The sequence below is a fragment of the Cryptomeria japonica genome, chromosome 8 (assembly GCF_030272615.1).
Source record: "Cryptomeria japonica chromosome 8, Sugi_1.0, whole genome shotgun sequence".
NCBI lineage: Eukaryota > Viridiplantae > Streptophyta > Pinopsida > Cupressales > Cupressaceae > Cryptomeria > Cryptomeria japonica.
In genome coordinates, this window is record NC_081412.1 from 447,311,481 (window position 1) to 447,334,466 (window position 22,986).

The following is a 22,986-nucleotide window of genomic DNA, read 5'->3' on the forward strand; positions in this document are numbered from 1 at the left end:
GTCAAAGACATAGTAAGTTGGAATTATCTAGATGCTAATTCCTCGATCTTATACTCATAATATGCCTTATGTAACATTTGCCATGGGGAAGCATAGGTCCAATTAGAGAAGACCAAAAATGATCAAGAGCAAAGCCCCCATGGGTCACTAGTGGTTGACATCTAGTATCCTGGATAGTGTTCATGACACCCTCATGAGGAAAGTTAAGACATTTGGCAACCACTGAGGGGACCACATCCATAGCAACTAGCTAGGGAATACCTAGCTTTACACAATAGTTCGGACTCAGGGATGGCAACAAATGAATTGGATGATTCCTTGGGTCCCGCAAGGACTGTCAAGGTAGTGCACCCCATGGGTAGAACACAAAGTCCATGTGTATGGATGGTAGCATGACACTCATCATATTTCAACCGATTAAGTCCATTGATGAATAAGACCTCCTCTGTGATTACATTGACTCTGCATGATGGGTCAACCATACACTTGTGACAGTGTCACCTTTGATTTTAGTAGGGATGTAGACATACACTTGTGACAGTGCTACCTTTGATTTTAGTAGGGATGTAGAGAGGAGCAGGCTCTCCATTGTACAAGTCGAGGTGTGAATGATATATCCATACTCTTAGTCTTGTGGCTTGGGGGAGAAATTGGAGTGATGGTGACCATGTTTACGTAAGTGTAATAACTCAATGTAGGAGCATATGATGTAGAAATAAAATTCGATGAATGAGGCAGGAACAAATTGGTATTGATTTGCAATTCACTATTTGTTTTATCCACAAACTTGTTAGATTTATACTTCTTATCTTTGACCCGAATGGTACCATTATCTATAATATCTTGGACATTGTGTCTCGGACACATGCATCGTTTAGTATCATGACCAAGCACACAATGATGTTGTGAGAACTTAGAACCATCATACCAATGAGGGTATGGTTTGTTATTCGGAAGAGGTCTTATCTCAAGGATGGTCACCGGGTTGTCTTTCAATAATTTTCGTAACACACTCAAATAAGAACTGGATAACTTAGTGAATACTTGATTTTGTTGAGGCTCCAATGTGTTTTTCTTAGTTGTTTGAGGAATTGTGATTACATTAGCTACAACTTCGTTTCTCTGGGACCCACCTGAGGAAGACTCACCTCCAAAGGTATCAACACAGGAATTTAGAGTAGAATCTCCAAATTGAGCCAACGTATGTTGATAATCTATTAATCAGTGAGTAGTGCAAAGATTGGAAAAGATTGGATATCCGTTCAAGGAGAGCTTCTCCCTCAATGCCAGTTGCAGACTACCAATAAACATCCTTTGAAGGTCATTGTTTGGCAGGGAATAAGGGATTTTGGTAGATATAGATTGGTATCTCAATATTAGATTTCATAATTTCTCATTTGGCCTTTGTTTGCTATGAACAAGGTTAGCGATGGTGACCTTCCCGCCAATGTCAACCTAAAATCGTTTGAGAAATGCATCCATCAATTGATCAAAAGTTTCAATTGAATACTCAGGTAAAGAACTATACCATTCTAACGTGGTCCTTTTAAGAAAACTATATCAGTATTTGAAACTTTAAATAATTTTCAAAAAACTCATGAAACCTCTTAACACGGAGATACAACAATGGAAGCAAAACATAGAGACAAGAACACAAAACTTTCTCGTGGGAAACCCTTTTGGGTAAAAAATTAAGGCATAAAAGTCTCTTATTAGACAAATGGGTACCAACCCAATCAATACAAAAGTGAGCTTTAACTCACAAAGGGCACCAACCCTGCCAGAGGCACCAACTTCTGATAGAGCACCAACTCTTGACTGTTGAGACACCAATCTCAGATAAATATCAACTCAGAAAAACAGGTCAACTTCGGGGTAATAAATTAGTAACTTGTAACGCTTACAAATTCATCAAGAAAAATGATTCCTGTCAAAACTGCTCAACACTCTCACTGGAAGAGACACACAAAATCACCCCAAACACAAACTTCTTAATGTCTCATAAATTAACCAGAATATACTTATCCGTTCCAGACATTCACATACATCTCATACTCCATTCTGCAAATTCCAGACTTGATCACAATAAGTCCAAGGAGGAACGTCCATGCATATTAATCTTTAACATTAAACTCGAAGCATTTTCCAGCATGCACGATAGATAAACTTCAAAACAGTCTTAGCAACTGATTGAATCGGCTTTAATGTGGGGTTCATTCCGTTCATATGCCTTTTCAAAACAAACACAACAGATCGATATTTGCTGACACTCAATCATATCCCCTGCTCCAATATATATTTCTTAAACAGATCGATATCCAACTCATTTTTAAAAATAATATTCATCGCTATTATTCAAAATGCACTGTCCGTCAAAATCACACAACAGAATGCATCATTCACGTCTTCAACACGTCTCCAGCTTCACGTCTCCAACACCCACACACAACAAAAACTTCCAAACTAAAACCGGCTTTACAATGAATTAAGAGTCAAACAGAGTTAATGCTTCGAAACAAGCTAAGAACATGCACTGTTGAAACATCCTCCTTCAGATTTTTTGTTTCATGCCACCATCACTTACGCTGCTGGAGTCAACTCACCACCACAGAAAAAAATATTCCCTTCAAGCTCAACAGCGATAACAATATATTTTTTTTATACCACTAACAATTGCTTGTATTAAAAGCTCCTTCGATTCACTTATGAGCCCATACTTTTTACCATGGTTGAACTACTCGCGACTCGGCTCGACTCGCCAAGCCCCTGAGAAAAAAACTTGGCAAAAACTCAGCGAAAAACTCGGCAACGTAAAAACACGCTTAATTTTAATAAAAATGCATTTTTTTTTTCAAAATTTAATGAGAAGATGCATCCAATGAGTCAATAAATGATAACACAAAAGAAACAAGCTGATTCTAGATATATTTAAATGCAAAGTGTCTACAAAATCGCATCCTCATGAGGAATGCTGATGGCTGGAAGCAAAATAGTAAATAGTTTTTGTAAAACCAAAAGTAAATACATCATTACAAATTACAATTACAACTTCCTCTTCCCAGCTCTAGCTAAAACTATTTACTATTCCTCTTCCTCTTCCCAGTGGAGATCTTCCTAGTTTTGAGGGTGAGAAAAAGAGGGGTAGAGAGATAGGTCTAGATCTTGGTGGAGATCTACAAACGCGCAATATTTGAAATTTCATCATTCATACTGATAGTTTCAAACTTTCAACTCTAAAATGTATAATACCAAGATTTCTTCAATGCTAATTATGTTGTTATATGGAGCCTAATTAGACTTAGAGGTAAATTTTCCCTACTTCCATCAGCGCCCCTTGCGCGCTCCCGCGAGGCCAAAAATACTTTTATTATTTTACAAAGGCGTCAGGTGTTATAAAGTATAAGAAAGGAAAAAGACATATTGAAATGCCACTTATACTTAAATGTTATATATTCTAGTATATTCTGATGAAGAGAATGAAACTGACCTGAAAAACAAAAAAATGATAATTTTTTGACATGTTTGGGCCTCTTTTTTTAGTCTAGCCGAGTTTTTTAAAGAAACTCGCCAAGTTTTTGCAAAACAATCGGCGATTACTCGGTGAGTTTTTTGCAAAAACTCGGTGAGTTTTTGCTGCGAGTTAAAGTCACAAAAACTCGCAGAGCTCAAAAACTCGGCGAGTTTTTGAAACTCGCTGAGTACTCTGCGAGTGTGCCATCTATGCTTTTTACGATAACTCTCCCTTAGCATACAAACTCAATTCATTAAAAAGTTTGATGAAGAAGAAAATGGTTCCTTAAAGTAGAAATTAAGACGTTACGCAGCCACCTTATACACGCACAGTAGCATCAAATATATTTAACTTTTCGGTTACATACAGTGCACACCCTCTTTTATCTCAGCTCATCTCTAGTGTACAAAGCAGAGTAATCGTTTTGAAGAAATCGACATGCCACATAAAAAGCACCCACGTCCATCCTTAAAGAATATTATATTCTTTTGAAAGCCAATTAACCCTCTCTTAAAAAAATTGATTTGATAGAAATAAATGTGACATGGCATATGACTTGACACTTGGCACAATAAGTAGACAAGGAACCAGCTGAAGTAGACACACAGCTAGGTGAAGTAGACAAGCAAGTAGCTGAAGCACACACCCAACCAGCTGAAGTAGACAGCCAGGCAGCTCAAGCAAGTAGGCAACCAGCTCAAGCAAGCAACCAAGCAGCTGAAGCAAGCAAGTAGTCAGCTGAAGCACACAACTAACCAGCTCAACCAAGCACCCAAGCACCAAGATGAAGTGGGAGGACAATAGATTCATCTATAAAAGAAAGATATCACCTCATTGTGATATCTGAAGATATGACATATCCACGGATATCATGTCTCATGATATCCACCTTAATGGCAAATTTAAGGATATTGATTCATGGCATGTCCACGGATATTACGTCACATAATATCCACCATGAACATCTCTGTTAGTAACATCATCTAGCATGGCATATCCACATATATCATTTCTCATGACATCCACCATGAACATATATTACATAGAGATGACAACCATCATGACATGTCCACGGATATCATGATGGTAGGATCAATATTGTTAGATCGTCATCTTACAATAAAGATCACAAATGCGAGTTTCCATCATTGAGAGATTGTCACCTCCAAATAATGTTCATAGGGGCTCAACAAGCACTAAACCAATGTAGTCATGGAGTCACACACATGACACTTAATCATGAACCATATCAGATTAATAAAATTTTATTAATAAGAGTTTACACTTTAAAACATCTTAAAGGAATACATTAGTAATATGAAACCAAATCAATGTAGCTTAGACTCAATCTCAGCTAAAGCTACATTTTCTACCATACCAAGCTTACCTCAAAAGTATGCAAACTTGTGAGTGAAATTTTGCCAAGATCAAGAGCTCAATGAAATGTACAAAATAGAGACACACCATAGGACAAGAAGAAATGGCAATCAAAGCCTAAGGACAAAGCATCATCTTCTCCACAACAAGGAGATTCATCCTTTTCCAAGAGGGATAACTCACCAAAGAGGGAGAGACCTACTTGTGCCTATTGTAAAAAGTTTGGTCACGAGGAGCGTCGTTGCCATTCTAAGAAGATTGATGAGCTCTGATACCATGTGAGATTTTGCCAAGATCAAGAGGCAATGGAAAGCACAAATAAGAGAGACAAAATAGATGATAGGAATAAACTGTATTCTATCAAGATGCAAAATATGATCAACTGGATCATTACAAGTTGTTGATTGATTGCCCATACAAACAATGTAGATGAGCCTGCTTATATAGGCAAGGCTAGGGATATGTGAGCACACAAACATGACATGTGGCTCAATAAGAAACAAGGGTAGGTAGGAAATAGGTGTGGGTAGGTAGGAGAAACAATATAATATTCCACATGAGATGGAATGTAACAACAAGATAAGATCAACACCATAAAAGTTGGAAATTCTCCTATACACACTATCCCAATGTGGCACAAACACCCAAGTGTCTCATACCCAAACTACTATGAAATGCATGTACCTAAGTAAACTTAAGTAAAGTGTAATAATATCCAAGATGAATAATTATTTACACCAACAAAACTTTATTCTAGAGAGAGGCTTGGTGAGGGTATTTGTAGTTTGTTAATCTGTGCTAATACATCTCAAATGAATAACATACCTTTCCGTTTGATCTCCGCATGCCTTGACCTTTCATGAAATGCAAGGTTGGAGTCTGCATCACTCTTGGTGTATTCCAAGCTCACCAAGTCTCCATCTATTCAGGAACCTCATGACCTAAGAGTCAGTGTAAAGGCTTTCCAACCAATATATATGAGACTCCATCTCATGAAGCATAGTCTTCTAATTGATCACTACAGAAATTAACTTGACATAGTCCACTCCCTCTGAATCAATATGATCAAGATCCTTGGATATCAATCGAAGCATAAGATCTACTGTCATAAGATTGAGCCCTAGGCAGGAATATGACCATCTTGAGATTTAGAACAAAATCTCCTTGCAGTATGCTCCCTCTCATTGGGAAAGCCTTCTTGTCTCAACTTGCTTTGTAACCCTAGATGCTATCATCATCTGCACAAATGCCTCCAAGGCTTTGACAAGTAAACTGTTGCACTTCTTCAGGTAAATATTTGTTTTATAAAAAGAAAAAATGGAAATGCGAAATCTCAAAATCTCCACTAAAGTCCTTTGTATATTCCTCTTGAATTTCAATCTTTTCATCACAAATAGAACTTCAAAACTCTATAACTTCTTCCAAGTCAGAATATGAATCCATCTGAATCCTTTTGCGGAAGAGTTTCACCAACATTTGCAATGGAAGCTTGAGGCATAGTCCTGGTTGGACATTGCATTTCATAGTGCCCATATTTGTCACATCTAAAACATTGGATTTCTGAAATATCCTTCCTTCTTTTGAATGTAGGAGGACCATTGGATTCCTCATCTTTCTTCCTTTTGAAATATCCTTTCTTACCTTTCATCTTTGAGGAGTGCGAGGCAAGAACATGAATATCTTCATTTATGGAGCTTTGGCCAATGCCTCTTATCGCCAATCTAGACTCTTCTTGAATGCAATCTATTTTTAGACGATCAAACTTAGGAAGTTTAGATCGTGCACTTATCCCTTGAATGAATGATTCCCAAGAAGAAGGGAGACCATTGAGGGCTAACATGTTTAACTCTTTACTTTCAATTGTGTGACCAATGGTGGAGAGCTGGTCTCTCAGTTCTGTTATCCTCATGAAGTATGAGGTGATAGATTCGCCCTTGATCATTTTTACATGATGGAGTTGTTGCTTTAGGGCTATGTTACCAGAAACGAGAAACGAGAAACGCAACCGCAACGGCAACGTGACGAGAAACGAAATTTAAAAGGTTGCGTATAAGAAACGGATTGTATAGATGTGTGTGTATATATATATATTTGTAAAATAAAATAAAATTAATTTTAAAAATAAAAACTATAATACACATATCTCTAATTAAAAATTTAAACATTGTTAAAAAAATATTTAATTTCATTCTTTCATTTTAAAATAATTTATATAAAACACTTTTCACAATGAATATAATAAAACCACCAGGACAAAAATAAATGTGTGATAGTTAACTGGTAGTACAAAAATTATAAATTAATGTAAACTCCAGTATTGGTAGTTATAAACTCCAGCTTGCATTTATAACCTAATGTTAACTCCACCTCCAAGTTGGGGAACTTTTGTTTAAATTTTATCGGCAATCTGGAAAAACAAAAACCACCGCTTCGAAATGGCCGTCAGCAACAGGAAACCCGTTTCGGCCGTCGAAACGCGAAACGAATGTCTCCCGTCGCGTTTCTGGTAACTAGGCTTTAGGGCAAGAGCTCGACTTGTGTTGTTTATCTCATACATGTTCTCTAATGATTTGAACATGTCATAGGCAGTCTCCATCTTGGAGATATTGGCACGATATGATCTTTCACTGAGTCAACTAACATCTTCATGGCTTTATTGTTCTTTCTCATCCATTGGAGCTTTTTATCTTCTTCTGATTCTGGTATAGTTTTCTTTACGAATTCATCTAATTCGTTGTCTCTTAAGGCAATCATAATCCTAAACTTCCAAGATACAAAGTTGGAAGCTCCTTCAAGGCGATCCTCGAATCTAACACCAGTCACCATCGTGACTTATAGAAGAGAGTGAGGAAATCGAGGGTATATGAAGAGTAGTCTTGCCTAAATAAATCTGATCTGATCTTATCCTTATGCTGGCTCTGATACCATGTTACGTTTTGGATCAGATTTATATGATTAGGTAATTTTATTATTTTTATTATTGAACACAATAGACTTCAGTTCCAGTCTGAATTTATGATCACTGCTATGAATATATATATATGTATATCGGTTCACATACACACTGATAACATGAAGTTTCAACAACGGTATATCTTTGTATTGATCTTTTGGTATGTATCGATCTGCTTAATATATTTATCTTCCTTTGTATATAAACTTTGTTCTAACCGATTGACCACGATTATAATCCTTCACATTCTTCACTTCTTAACGACATGTTATATGATGTCGACGGTGACCCACAAAGGAGTCACGACTCCTTGTGGGATCAACATGATCCCACAGGGAGTCGTGATTCCTATGTGGAGTCACGTCAGTAATAAACCGATGCCTAACAATCACGACATCGGTCCAAGACACTAACCCGATGCATAGTGTCGGTCAAACAAAAGAACCGATAAATACAAGCAATCAATAAAACGGTAATGTAAATAATTAATATTATGATTATTACATTAACTATAAGATTAACTAATCAGTAATTTGTAACATAGATTATCTATGTATGATCGGAATAAGAAGGATAGATTTATAAGGCAAATATCTAAGGTCAATTAAATATTTGATTCAACTGACCGAAGCTATCTACTTTCAACAAAACCTACCTGCAAAAATTGAAACCAAACTGAAACGGAGCTGAAAGAATGTGACAATGAAAGAACTCCCCCTGAGTCCAAGCGTGCAGCTCAATGATGGAGTGGAAACACTCCCAACTTCTTCTTCAAGAAATCAAGAATATATAAATTGTTAGCAAACCTACTTGCATCACCAAAATGTTTACCATTTTTTCTAATCTCACAACAATTTGAATTGAAAACCAAACTGCATCCTTGATCACATAATTGACTTACACTTAAAAGGTTGTGTTTCAGTCCTTCAACATATAAAACATTCTCAATTTTTGTCTTACCATCATCCAAAACAAGTGTACCTTTACCTCTGATTTTTCGCAGATGTATTACTAGCAAATCTCACCTTACCTCCAATAGTGGTTTCGAGATTGATAAAATTGCTCTTGTTTCCAGTCATATGCCTATAACAGCCACTGTTGATATACCATTTGTCCTTTTCATTTTGTGCTTGAGAAGCTATTTGCACAATTAGTGGTTCCACTAACTCTTCCTTTTCCTTCTTCTTCCAAACCTTAGTAACCTCCTTTGCCTTGTCCACTTTCTCATCCTTCTTGCTTTGCTTAAAAAAATCTGCCATTTCATTTTTACATACTTTTGCAAAGTGACCAAAGTTATTACATTTATAGCATACTACATTATAATTCCTGCGAGGAATAAAAGGATTCCTATTCTTAAATCTGAAATCATTCCTTTTAAACCTTCTACAATTGATGGCTTAGTATCCAAAATAGTTGCAAGAAAATCAATAACCATGAAAAAAGGAATTATTAAACCTCTTTATACGTCCTTGCCTTGAGATAGGAGGCCTCTTGAAAGCATTATTTCTAACTTTTGAAGTATACATAGAACTTTGACCTTCTTCAAGCCAACTCCACCCTTATTAGAAGATTGCTTTTGTGTTCTCAAGATGTCATCCAATGACATAGAACCTTTCTGATTAATACTCTCATGGTTCAACAGTGATGAAGATTTATCTAACCTTCTGAGAGAGACAATCTCAGCCTCAAATTTCTCACAGCTTACTTCTTTTAGCTTGATCTGATTTCTCAATTCCTCTTCAAGTTTCTTAGCCTCAACAATCTGAATTTTCAGATCATTTATTTGTTTCTCTGCATTTTCAAGTGCTTGTGTTTTTACAGATTTTTCTTCACTTTATTCTTTAAGCTGCACCTTCAAACCCTGAATTTTCTTCTTAAGACTTTTGATCTCATTGAGAGCACTTATCAATTCTTGCTCCAAATCCACTTCTCCGTCTTCATCAAAAATATCTTCGTCTTCTTGATTTTCAGCATGAGTTTCTTCTGGAGACATAAACAAAATCTCATCACTCTGAGATTCTTCATCACTTTTTTCAAATGAATCACTATCCTCTTTTGAATATAGACCTTTTTTTGTATTTCCATGTCTTCTTATCTTTTCTTCTGTATTTCTTTTTGTTAAACTTAGGCTTCTTTTCATAACTGCTATCTTCATTATTCTCATATGGACATTTGGCTGCAAAATGTTCAGCTTTTCCACAGTTAAACAGTTAAATCAGACAAAACAGGTGGAAAAGTAGGCTGAGCCTGCAGATGAGGTGGAAGTTCAATTGTTGTCCCCGATTTGGCTCAAGGCGAAGGCACTATGTGATGTGGAATTGGGCAGGATGCAATTTAGAACGTTATAGGGTTAAATGGAGAAAAATTATCTTGCTTGCAATCTAGACAAAAATTAGAGCAAAATGTCATAGATTGCCTTTTTTGCAACATCAAATAAACTGAGTTCATCATCATTTTCCTAAAGTGCTGCCGCGTTGTGAGAATATGAAGAAAAAAGATTTAAGACGTACGCGAGCTAAATCTATGAATATCTAGATGAAGCCCTAAATATCTAGCTAAAGCTCTTAGAAAATGATTCTATGAAGAAAAGATGAAGTTGTATATTTTGTAAATGGACTTCCAAGTTCCTATAAAACAAAGCTTGGGAAGATTATTAAGCTCTTTGGAATAAGAAATCATATAAACTTATGGCAGATAATAGAAATTTCAAAATCCATATCTAAACAAGAGAGAAAGCAATTACACCATAGCATAATTTGTACATAATATATGAATGTGCTGACCTTGTTCATCCATTAGGAAAAGAGACGGTTGAAGAATTCGTCCATGAAAAGATGTTGTTTGTGGTGCAAAATTGGTGACAATAAGGCAGTTGAACGTTGAGCAAATTGGGTGGTCTACAACCTCTATCTCTTCACCAAAATTGGGGTAAGGCAGTTGAACATTGCCATCTATTCTGTTATAGATGGGCATGTTGGAGGGATCGGTTAACTGTTACTGCTGTGAACTTTGAAAAGAAAAACAGAATAGCATATGTAGGTTGAGGCCTGATGAGATTGGAAAAATGTAGAGGGACCCACATGGAAATTATTCAATGGAAGAAATAATTATGTAAGCTACCTAACATTGCAAACAATATCATGTCAAATTTGGCCCGAAAAGATTTGTGTACAACAATATCTTTCTAAGTTAGCTGGATAATTATGATTTTAATAGAATATACAATAAGGTAAAAATGTATGACATACACAACAGTGATAATGTCATTCAAGAATTAAATATTGGTGACATCTGATTCGATGAATTAAATGCATAAAGATGTGTTTTTTTTTTTCGAAAAAAATGAATTTTGCACTGACAATCTTTCAAAATAAAAAATTAAACATAGACTACGGTTTTTTTGTTCAAAATTTTTAATTCTATGCAACGATTGGTTAAATTGTTGAAAGAAATAGAATGCAATGAATGCATAAGTATTCTTGCCTTGGCAGGAACTAATAATAATATGTCAATTCAATGGAGCAACCTCCTAATCCACTTCGAGGGGGATGCCTCCAATAATCTTCAATGAGTATGCAATAATGAATATGATGATAATAACTAGCCACTAGGTCTTATATATATCCTACTTATGCCTTGGATGTCAAATAGGCAAACTTAGAGACCTAAACATAACAGCTAGGATGATCTAATTATCTAAATATGAATATTTATAAGCCTATATGCACTATATGATTAGATGTGTAGCAAGGAGACTCTTTGGAAACTTGTCAATTTCTCACAATGTCTAATATGACTATGGCCAAACTGTGATTATTTTCTCCATTGACGTGTTTGTAGCAGTCTGCTTATTTGATCACACGTGCCTTGCAATATGTTATTTTCAGTATACAGAAAATGTTTTATCTTATAAAATTTTAACAACTTTATTTTACTGGGTCATGTTGGTCAGTGCTAGTTATGAATCAATAATCCGTTGAATTTTGCAGGCTTTGGATAGAATAAAGTGCAGATTGCTTGAAGGAACAGTTGCGCAAGATGTTAGAGCACTTGTTCTAGATATGCAGGCAAGGTTGTTGCTTGACATGTTGGGAAAGGGCATAGAGTCTGCTCTTATAAACCCTGCAACTTTAATACCAGATCCCTGGCAGGCTTCTAGTGAGACCTTATCAAGCCTTGGAATGGATGCAATGACTGTTGATCCAGCTCTTGTTCCTAGCATCCAGGTTAGTTAATAATAACTTTGCATGCCTTTTTTAATTGTTTTTGTATGTGTACCATGTATGGTAGTTGTTTATGGAAGAAAAAAATTTATGACTGCTTTGTTAGAGACTTCAATAATTTTGTGCATTGCATATTAAAAGTTGAATATATTAACTGGACTAGCACTTAAATATTTGGTAACAGTTTAGGGGTTATTTATAGATGTGAGTAATATTTGTATACAACTATCATTGGAGGTAGCAAAATGAAAACCAAAATTTTCTAATTATTGTTGCTACAATCGTTGTTTGTGCTTTCTTTTTAATTATAGTTTTTTTTTCAAGAAATGTGTTGCATTACATCAAAGTACGCTAAGTTTGCATTATTAAGTGCATAAATGAGTAGATAACGTTGAATGTACTGTCATCATTTTCTTTTCTATCAAATCACACTTTACCTTGCAATATTCTCAATTTGGTTTGATTCCAATTTCTAATTCAATTAGATAATTGCCTTGCACCAAATTCTTATCAAATGCTTCTCCTGTTGACGATCCACAACATACAAAAGAGAGGAAAAGTTTCTGTGCAAATTGAAGCCTCAATTGTCCATTCCAAGCCCCCTGTTGAAGATTGGAAGACTACACCAAAGGGTTCCTAAGAAATCCCCGTAAACACTGGAGAGCTTGGAATCAAAAGAAACACTCACACAAGTCCTCTAGGAATGCCCTAGTGGAAGCTTTTGAATGGTTATTATCAATGATGGTTTGAAGACAAATACAAAATACAGACTGGTACTACAATGAAATGTGGCAGAGTTGGGACTTTTGTTGATTTTAGGAGATTTTTTCAATGGATTTTCTTAACTTGGAAGTTTAATCTGGTTTTTAATGCCATTCAGAATAATATATAGACCAAAGATCTTAAACTTGCTGAGTACTTGTGAGAATTTTTCTGACCCAAGTAACTTGACCTCCAACTTGCCAACCTCCAACTTGCCAAGTTACGAATTTTTGGCAAGTTGTCGGTGAGTGTCTTGCTTAAAAATACTTGCCCACTGTCGCATGACGAGTCTTTTTAACAAGTTTTCCTTTCAGTTCCCACTCCTTAAACATGTTGACAAATCAGAAAATGAAATTTGTTCTGGGCCCATGTTTTCAACTGATGAAAGCTGTAAATATAATAGAATGGATTTGTAATATATAATCATATGACACTGATGTACCATGAAATCGTTTTTTGATCTATAAATGATGGATAAACCACTTACAACTTCTGTAAATTCAGTTTTATGCATGCTTTTAAAGGATGCTTTACAAATTTATGTGTCATTGTGTAGTATAAAAATAATACTATGGATTTGTAATTTCTAATCATATGACACTATGATGTGTGATGAATTCGTTTTCTGATCTACAAATTACCACATAGGATTTCTGTAAATACAGTTTTATCCATGCTTTTTATTTTTAAAGAGTTGTGTAGGTCAAAAACAGTACTACGGATTTGTAATTCATAATCATATGACAGTATGATGTGAAATGAGCTTGTTTTTGATTGATAAATGCAGGATAAACCACTTACGACTTTGGTAAATTCAGTTTTATGCATGCTTTCTAAAGAGTAATTACATATTTATGTGTAAGTTCAATAGTAGGAATTTTTTTCTTCTTAAGTCTCCAAGTCCTAGTCAAACTTTTTATATTTCAATACTTTCTGCTACATAACTTTTCACTATAAAAAAAATTGTATAGGCATGGCTCCATCACTGTTATTGATGGTCAAATGTTCACATTCCAGAACGCTTTTCAATAATATCTATACATTACTTTTCATTATTAAAAAAAATTATATAGGCAAGACTACACAAGTACATATATTTGAAGGTTATTTAACATTTTCTTGCCTTCCCACTGCATTTAGCATTTGAAATTTTGAATGTTTCTTGCAACTTACAGTATGTAAGATTTGTGCTTTCTTTGTTTTTAAAAGTTGGTCATTTATAAATTTTTTCATTCATCCTTGTTTGTAGCTGCACGTAGAGCATGTTGTGTTTATCTGAAGGCATCATGGTGTTTGGCAGTTTTCTCATTTCAAGTGATTATTGTGAGAGTTTCTTCAAACCGCAGTGATCTGTTTGTCCATTTGATTCCTGAATCTTGGGAGATAAGTTGCACATAATATAGTCAACTCATTGTAATATTGAGGTCAATGTTAGTCATTTGTATTATTTATTGCTTTCCTTAGCTTGAAAGAATATTTTCTTAAACATTTGCTCGTTTACACCTTTTGTAATGCTCGACGTTGTTTGCTTTTTTCCATCATTTTGAACAAGTGTTTACCCAATTGCACTTGAAAGGACCCATGCTTTTGAGATTTCTTACTTGGCAGTAGTCCTGATCCGACTATGTCAGTCTTCTCTAATTTATTTATTTTGTTGAATTATTTGATGACAATTTAGATCTGAGAGGGGAGCTTTTTTTTATAGAATTCTTATGGGCAAAGTGAACCAAGCATGGTCTTTGAGGATATTAAAAATAATATTTTGAATCTTCAATGATTTTCATTTTTGCTCAAAGTTCTTCTATAAAGTTATATATGATCATATGAAATAAACAGGAAGAACAAGGGTCAAAAGGCTGCTTTTCTTTTTGTATGCACCACATTTAATGTTATGCTGGTTTTCATTAGTGTAAATGTATGCCTACCATCTTCTTTATCTTTGTTTTCTTGGTTTATTATTCCATGTCTGTCATGTGTAAAGAAGGCTGAGGTTACAAGTATAACAAACTTGTAGGAAATCTTCACAGAAAACCCAACAGCAATGATGACAAATGCTTATGCAAAGCAATGGCGGTGGTTTTGAAAATGCCCAATGATGCCAATCTTTAGTTTTTTTTATTTATAATTTTTTTAATTATAAGGTAAAAACCTTATCATACTTAAGGTTTTCTGGGGGCTTCTGGTAAAATTGGACAATTAAAATTTTGGGGCAATTTTAAAGAATTTCTCAACCATTTTATTAAATTATCAGAATTTCAAATTTTACGACAAAATTCTGCAAACTCTTTGATAGAGTATATGGCTTCCATCCTCTGTATATTATTTTCTTGGTATAGTCATACAATTTCTTGTTTATGATTTGTAAAATCTATCTATTGGCATTGTCTTTTGTCTGCATTCCTATAAAAGCAGCTTACAGCGGGATTTTTTATTTTCTGTTACAGGCATATGTTGATGCTGTTCTTGATTTGGCTTCTCATTTTCTTACACGTTTGCGGCGATATGCTAGCTTTTGTCGCACATTAGCTAGTCATGCTGTTGGAGTACCTGTTAGTTCAGGAAGCAGTCGTAATATGGGTGCAAGCCCAACTGCTGGAGGGACTTCTTCATCTCCTGGCCAAGGTTAACTTAGCAAGCGAGGCTTTCTTTTGTCTTACGAAACGGACATGGTCTTTTTGGGCATTGCAATCAGCCTGCTTGAAATGTCTTCATTCTTGTTTATGTATCTGCCATAAATATTAATGTATTGAAAGCTTTGTCTATTTGAAATTTCTTTTGTTTGGGACATTGTGAATTTTTGTAACATTGCTGTGTAGCTCATTCTTGATTTCTTAAATGACTTATCTCCTTTTATTAGGGAAGAAAAATTCTATGCATTTATTGAGCTTTTCTTTTTATTACAGCTTAATTTGGAAGGAAGTGGGAGTCTGATATTGACATATCTGTTTTTGATCCTTATCTTCAGGAGCTCCTGGAGGAACAGCAAGTAACTCTGGAAATACACAAATGCAAGCATGGGTCCAAGGTGCTATTGCCAAGATTAGCAGTAATGCAGAAGGAAGCCCATCTACAACTCCTAGTTCTGTGAATGGGCCAGCTCCTCTATTGCCGCTTAGTGTCAATACAGCAACTTTTCCTGGAACTCCGGCTGTGAGGCTTATTGGAGATTGTCATTTCCTTCATAGGTTATGTCAATTGTTATTATTCTGTTTGATTTTTCGCAGAAGGCAGTTGCCTCGCTTTATGAGTGGGGCCCAAAGAAATCCTGATATGCAGGGGGGCAAGCCACAGCCAGGCTTTGGAGGCAAAAATATTGAAGAACTGAATCCAGCTGCTTCTAGGCCCTCTTCGACAACAGTTGTTAAAACTGAAGATGGAGTCAGGCCTGGGCAAGCAATTCCTGGCCTCAAAGGATTAGATGAAATTTCTAATAATCGACCTGCACGCTTAGGAAATGGAAATGCTGGTCAAGGATACACAGCAGAGGAGGTTAGCTTTTTACTTAATGTGTTTACATTTGGTTGAGATGGAGACATTTCTTATCTTTAATACCATATAGAGTATTCCACAATTAAACTAATTGTGTCGCATAGAATATTCTCTGTACCTGTAACTACTTAACACACGTCAAGCATACCTTCTCAATATAAACATGAATAGCTGAAGCATTGAATAATTACCAAATGTGGTCTAACATCATATCCAAAATCTCTTTACATTTAAATGACACAATTGCGGTAGCATTTTGTAACATACACCCTTCTTTTTCTTTGTTTTTTGTTTTGATGTGTTTGACAGAAGGAGGTGGAAATGCAAAAGTTTTGGTTGTGTTTTTGCAATAGATATATATTTCAATGATATTGAACTGAAATAACAATATATTCAAATACCCACAGCCAGCAAATAATTGAAAGTACAATATGTCATCAAACTCAAAGACACCTAGTTGATAAAATTGCATACAATCAAATATTCAACATACCCATTTGCTGATCACATATTATATTGAGCAATAACAAAATAAACCAGCAACAGGAACCTCCAGAATAGGACGCCACACCTCTTGATCAGATTTGGAAGTCACAAAATGAATACAAATCTGTTCTTCAACTCTAGGCACCACAAATGCAGCAATAAACACCTCTAAAACACTAGCTCCAGCAATAAAGGAAGTCTCACGCTTCCCTAGACAGGTACGACCAGCAAGAAATATGGTACGGCCAGCAAAGAGGGTACAATCTGCTCTCAATACTACTGCAAACTTATACAATCTGCTCCAAGTAATCCCTTCTACTTCTGCTTCCCGTTCTCTGTGAGGCAAACTAAAGATATTAATTCAACAATGAAGCCCAAAAGTGATCTCTAAATGAAATTCCATTAATCTTCCAGAGTGAATCTTTCACCAACATAGAAAATGTTCCTTGGAACGGTTTTCATCCCCACAAAGCCACAGGATGAACAAGTTCAACCAACAAGAGAAGTCTCCAAAATATAATTTCCAAACATACAAAAATGAGCTCTCGAACTTGCCTTTATAGGCCCTTGAAAAGCCACACCCAACCTCGGTTGCTTTTTATTTTTATTTAAAATCCCTTATTTCTCCCAAAAGTGGGTGCCCAAACCCATGAAGTCCATTTATTTAATGTTTAACACTTGGCCTCTTTTTAATTTATCTTTTGGGCCCTATATGGTCAATTTTTAAATAAGCAATAGAGTTAAATATTTAATTTAATTTTATAATTTATCGTTATTCAAACTAAAAAGCTGGACCATAGCAAATGTTGAGATATCAATATTAACTGCATCCACCAACAAATCCAAAAATAGTAACACTGACAACTGGCAATATGTAACCTGGTTAACTTACCATTGTCATAACCAATATAAACAAATTTGTACCCATCTTTTATTGAAATAAAATGGATGAGATTAGTCTCAAGAACTGTTGGATACAGTCTGTCTGATTATAAGAGAGATTTTGTTTTTTAAAGATTGCACATGCCATACATTTGGTAGAAGTTTTTGTTCTACCATGAAGTAGAGGAAGTGTTGCTGTACTAATTCCTTGTGAGATATGAGGAACATTATTAGCTATCTCACATGAGGCAAAGTTATATTTTTAAAGGAAGCAAACAACTCTTTCCTGTATATCATATGCTTTATGGTACCAGTATCAAGTAAACATTTTTGAATTCGTCACTAACCCCATCATCCCTGGAGGTAATGTGAGCACTCTCAGGTTCTTCTAGAGCAGTGAAAGTTCAATTACCAGCATCTTTATCCTCAGCTTGATTATTTTCATCCTTAACATAATGGGCACTATAAATACTTTGTGAACTACTAGACTTCTAACATTATTGAATATGCAAGTGAAAGATAATAGTATGGATGTTATTTCTGCTATTCGTGGTCCATTGGAATTTACTTATACAATTCATAGAAGTTTAGAACAGTCTTCATTTTTGGACGTGGGAGTTTTTGCATTTTACCATGATTTGATGGTGCATTGTTTTGGGAATCCATTTGTGGCATTCCTCTCCCATTTCTCTTTAAATTGGAGACGTGAGATAGTAGTTTAATGAGTTTGTTACAGGTATACAGGTGTTGCTGAGATGTGTTAGAGCTCAGAGTATTAGTGTGTGGATGTATCTTTCTTTTCAAGATTAATACGTACTTATCCTCTTTCTCGTGTGGAGTTTTTTTGAAAGGGTTTCTCAATGTAAATCTTGTGTTATCTATGGCTAGCTGATTTATCTCTTATTGCTTATTGTGCAATCACATAATTTTAATCATATGGTAATCTTTGTTTAATAAACAAATTTCAGATTTGCAGACACCTTCAGAAAGATTTTATTATAGTAGTTTCTCCATGTTTCTGAACACAAATATCCCACTCACCTAGCAAACATCAAATTAACTATATTAGTTGATGTCTTGACTACTGAACTTGTGAATTGAGACATGCTCAACTATTCACAGTTACACTACGTTGAGTTTGAATTGAGACATACTTGACTATCCACAATGCAAGAACTCCAATCATTAGTGGGTTGAGACATTCTCAGCCATCCACAACAATACTTGTGTGAATTGAGACATGCTTGTTTTCATAGTTACGTATCTCTAGGTCTATGAATCAAGTCATACTCACCTTGATAAGATCCGTGCATATAATAATGGAAATACAACATTGCAAAGGTAGATCACACATACTACAAGAGATGTTTCTAGGATAAGATGCCCTAATAACCAATATATGTAAAAATAGAATAAACCTTAAGGCAGTGTAATGTTATACAATACTCCTTATGGAAGAAGCCACTCCATGTTGTATCTTTAAGAGATCTCAAACACAATATCATACTCATCACCTATCCTTTCAATGATATTCATCTTCTTTATAAGTTATTGAACAAAATTGAGTATGTAGATATGGTATGTTGGTATGACAAAGGTTGGGTATATTTTGGGCATGTCCATACATAAACATATAAAATTATAGCTCCTTCATAGCACATTTGGATTTCCTTGTTCATTTATATGAATTTCTGAATGCTAACAAGAAAGGGCAAGTGTTAGCCAAGGGAAAGTTGGTTTTTAGAGCCTCATGTGTGGTATGTCGTATTTTCTTTAAAGCATCTTTGCTTCTTGTGTTAGTGGATGGATGGCATAAACTAAGGCAGATTTATGATAGAAATATATGACAGAATGAGCTTATAATATACTTATATGGCTTATTTTGACAATATCCATGATTCTTTGCAGGTAAAGGTTCTTTTTCTTGTAGCAGTGGACCTCTGTAAGAGGACGTCACAATCACCACACCCTCTACCGAAATCACAAGTTGGGGCTGCAAATGTAAATATACGCTTGCATTACATCGATGGGCAGTACACAGTTGCACCAGAAGTGGTAGAGGCATCCCTTGGACCCCATATGCAGGTAAAATTTAGTTTTACTTTAACCTCCAAGTCATGGACCTGTGTAAACTTGTGACTGACATGTTTATGTTTAGAATTTACCTCGACCTCGGGGTGCAGATGCTGCTGGCTTGTTGCTTCGTGAGTTAGAACTTCATCCTCCAGCAGAAGATTGGCATAAACGCAATATGTTTGGTGGACCTTGGTCTGATCATGGAGATCTCCAAGTCTGCTTAGATGCACACAACATAAGTGCAACTGTAGCATCTTCATCTGGCAGTTCTGACTTGTCAACAGGTATATTCTCAGATGACTATCAGGGTGTGAAAGGACTATGGCCAAGGAAACGAAGATTTTCTGAGAGAGATGCAGCATTTGGTCTGAAGACAGCAGTGGGAATGGGAGCATACTTGGGATTAATGGGATCCCGAAGGGATGTCATTACTGCATCATGGAAAACAGGTTTACATGGAGTATGGCACAAGGTGTGATCATTTTACCATACATGCATGTTCTTTCCATTTATGTATTGACAAAATGAATCTGTTGTGTTGGTGGTCATCTCACCAAATTTGCATTGTATTTATGATTGCATTTGCTGTTGCCTTTTGTTTTTTGATTATATCAAATGCATTTTGCATTAAGGGACGTGGAAGTCACTTTTGATGACATTGTTTTGCAGTGTTTAAGGTGTGGACGTCAAACCTCTGCTTTGGCTTTGCCTAAATCTTCAACCTCAGGTAATCAAAACAATATTCTTGAACTGTGGTGGATAGGAAGATGGGCTTATGGGTGTCCCATGTGTGGAGGACCATGGGTACATGTAGTCTAGCAACTATCTGTGTACAAAGCATCAAGACTTTCTACTATGTCACAAGAGAGCTTCATGCCATTTATCCATAGAACAGCGCTCTGTGAGAGGTTTAATTCCATTTTAAGGATTAGAAATCAGCTTTCATATGCCTTATTCAAACGGTGTCACAAAGAAAGTATATGTTTGCAAACCTGCAAATGGCAAAAGAGTAGATTTTTCTAGTCACAACTTGATGCCTATACGTGTCTGGAATGTATAATGTGCTCGTTTTTCATCTCAGAATTTTTTTGGAGAACATTATAACTTTTAGTTCCAAGTCATTGAGATTGCAATTGATGCCAAAGCAGTTATTCCCCGTGAGGAAATTTCCAGAATCAGATATTGTGGGCAATTTGTCATGTTAAGGATTTTGTAAAGAAACTTTTTAGATAAGAAATATCATTGTATATCATTGTATACGGCCTCTGCCAATACCAGAAGTATTCTTGTTTAATTTCTTGCACTATCAAGGGGAACATTCGGAAGGTGGATCACAATATCTTTAAGGAGTATGCTTATGAAATTTGACCATCTAGACAGAGTAATGTAAATGCAGTCGAGCTTATGAAAAATGAACATGAGATTGCTAACAGGAAACAAAGACTTCTTGGTGTAAAATATAGGATGTAGGGAATCTTGTAACATCATCACGAGTCCAGAGGCTTCTTGGGCAATGCATTTTCTAATTTGGTTATTGTTGGCATCCACTGAAAGAAGTGGGAGGCATTAACTTCTATAAACAGCTTGTATTTGTTATTAGAGGAGCATTTGGACCAAAGGCAACTGTTCTGTTTGTGTGTAGAGATGGGAAGATATCATATTAGCAAGCATGTGCGATGTCGAGTTTGATTGGCAAATTTTCATTCCGTCTAATATGAATATCACGAACGAGTTTATGTGCCATGACACAGTTCAATGTTTGTTTGCATGCTCTTGTTCGAAGAAACTTTACAATGCAATTTTCTGGTAATGATATTGTGGAAGGTGTTGTGTAGATAACTAAGCAAAATGCTAGTGTGATTGTGCAACCTCTTTGGAAAAAGAATCAAACGTAAATACTCTATGTTTATGAATCTTCTTGAATCAGCTTGACTCAGGAACAACATTAACCACATTCTTTGATAATTTACCAAATTCCTAGAAGAGGCCAAGCCAAAAGTCCGTACGACTTGAACTTTGCCATGTTTAGTGGAGAAGATGACACACTAACCTTCAACAAAAACGATGATATATTCAATATGTTATTTATAATAGATGTAAACTGATAATATCTTTAACAATAAAACAAACTCGTCTTCTCTACGAAGGGACTTGCACCGGTTACATCTTCTCTCATTAATATGCATTTTCCCATATACGACTTCTCAAGACACACCATTAGTGCCATTGATAGCAGGCTGATGGATTCATAAGCCCCGTCAATTGGGTGTCGTCAACTACAATCAAGGTGGGAAAATAAAGATGTTAGATTGTCGATTAACATATCTCAACTCGTAGTACAACAAATCTCCTTTATAACAAAGAGATGTTTGCAACGGCTCTTCCCGCCCATGGGGCCATTTCAAATTTTGACGATGGCTCTTCTCCCTCGGCCTCCGTCGTTCCTATTTTGGAAATCGGTGGCATTGCCTCTGTGCGTGCCTCCTCTTTTGGGGGTGATGTGGATGCTTCGTCTCGCCCCTTTGCCTCTGTTGCTGGTGGTCTGCAGGGTGTGCGGGTTTTTGATCTCCCTCCTGTGGTTGCTGATGGAGGCTCTCTTCCGTCTTCACCCACGCCCTCTGCGCGGGGGTTTCGGGCTGGTGTCTCTGACCCAGTTTTGGATTTGGAGGCCCTTGCTGTTGTTGTTGGGGATGCTCGGGGTGAAGATGCTCCGCCTAGGCCCTTTGCTGGAAAGCGTAGCTTTGCCCTGTGTGACTAAATCTGCTGCCTGGCCTTCTAAGGGAGTTCGTCCTCTCCCTTGTGCCAAGACCTCTCATGTTGTGGTCTGTGGCCGAGAGGTTATGAAGAATGTTGACTTCTATCAACGCAATGCTCTGGTTTGCAGATTTACTGGGTTTTGGCCTTCCGTCCCGAACCTTCATCGCTAGGTGAGTGATTTTTGGAAGCCCCTTGTTTCTTATGGCATTGAGCTTTTCCCTTGTGCTAAGGGGTTTTTTGTTGCCTCCTTTACCTCTACTCATGAGTGTGATTTGATTTTGGGTAAGCTATGGACTTGGGGGGATCACTCCCTCTTTATTAAGCCCTGGACTCCTTCCTTCAACCCCCTTGCGAAACCCCTCTCTGTTCGTTCAGTTTGGGTCCGCCTCCCCAATCTCCCCCTCCATTTTTGGGAACCTTCTTGTTTTGAGGCCATCGGTAACTCCATTGACAACTTCTTGAAGGTTGAT

General features: G+C 36.3%; 1 protein-coding gene across 4 annotated transcripts in view; it reads left to right on the forward strand.

Moving 5' to 3' along the window:
* LOC131052566 (mediator of RNA polymerase II transcription subunit 16) overlaps window positions 1-21,018 on the forward strand; it is a 133,601-nt gene extending 112,583 nt beyond the window's left edge. For all 4 annotated transcript variants that reach the window (XM_057987153.2, XM_057987168.2, XM_057987159.2 and 1 more), the window contains 6 exons: window positions 11,831-12,067; window positions 15,271-15,448; window positions 15,792-16,315; window positions 19,592-19,768; window positions 19,842-20,231; window positions 20,429-21,018. In XM_057987153.2, coding sequence (XP_057843136.1) covers window positions 11,831-12,067; window positions 15,271-15,448; window positions 15,792-16,315; window positions 19,592-19,768; window positions 19,842-20,231; window positions 20,429-20,578 — 1,656 coding nt within the window. In that variant the 3' untranslated portion in view covers window positions 20,579-21,018. The remainder of the gene's footprint in view (window positions 1-11,830; window positions 12,068-15,270; window positions 15,449-15,791; window positions 16,316-19,591; window positions 19,769-19,841; window positions 20,232-20,428) is intronic.
* The last annotated feature ends 1,968 nt before the right edge of the window (window positions 21,019-22,986 follow it).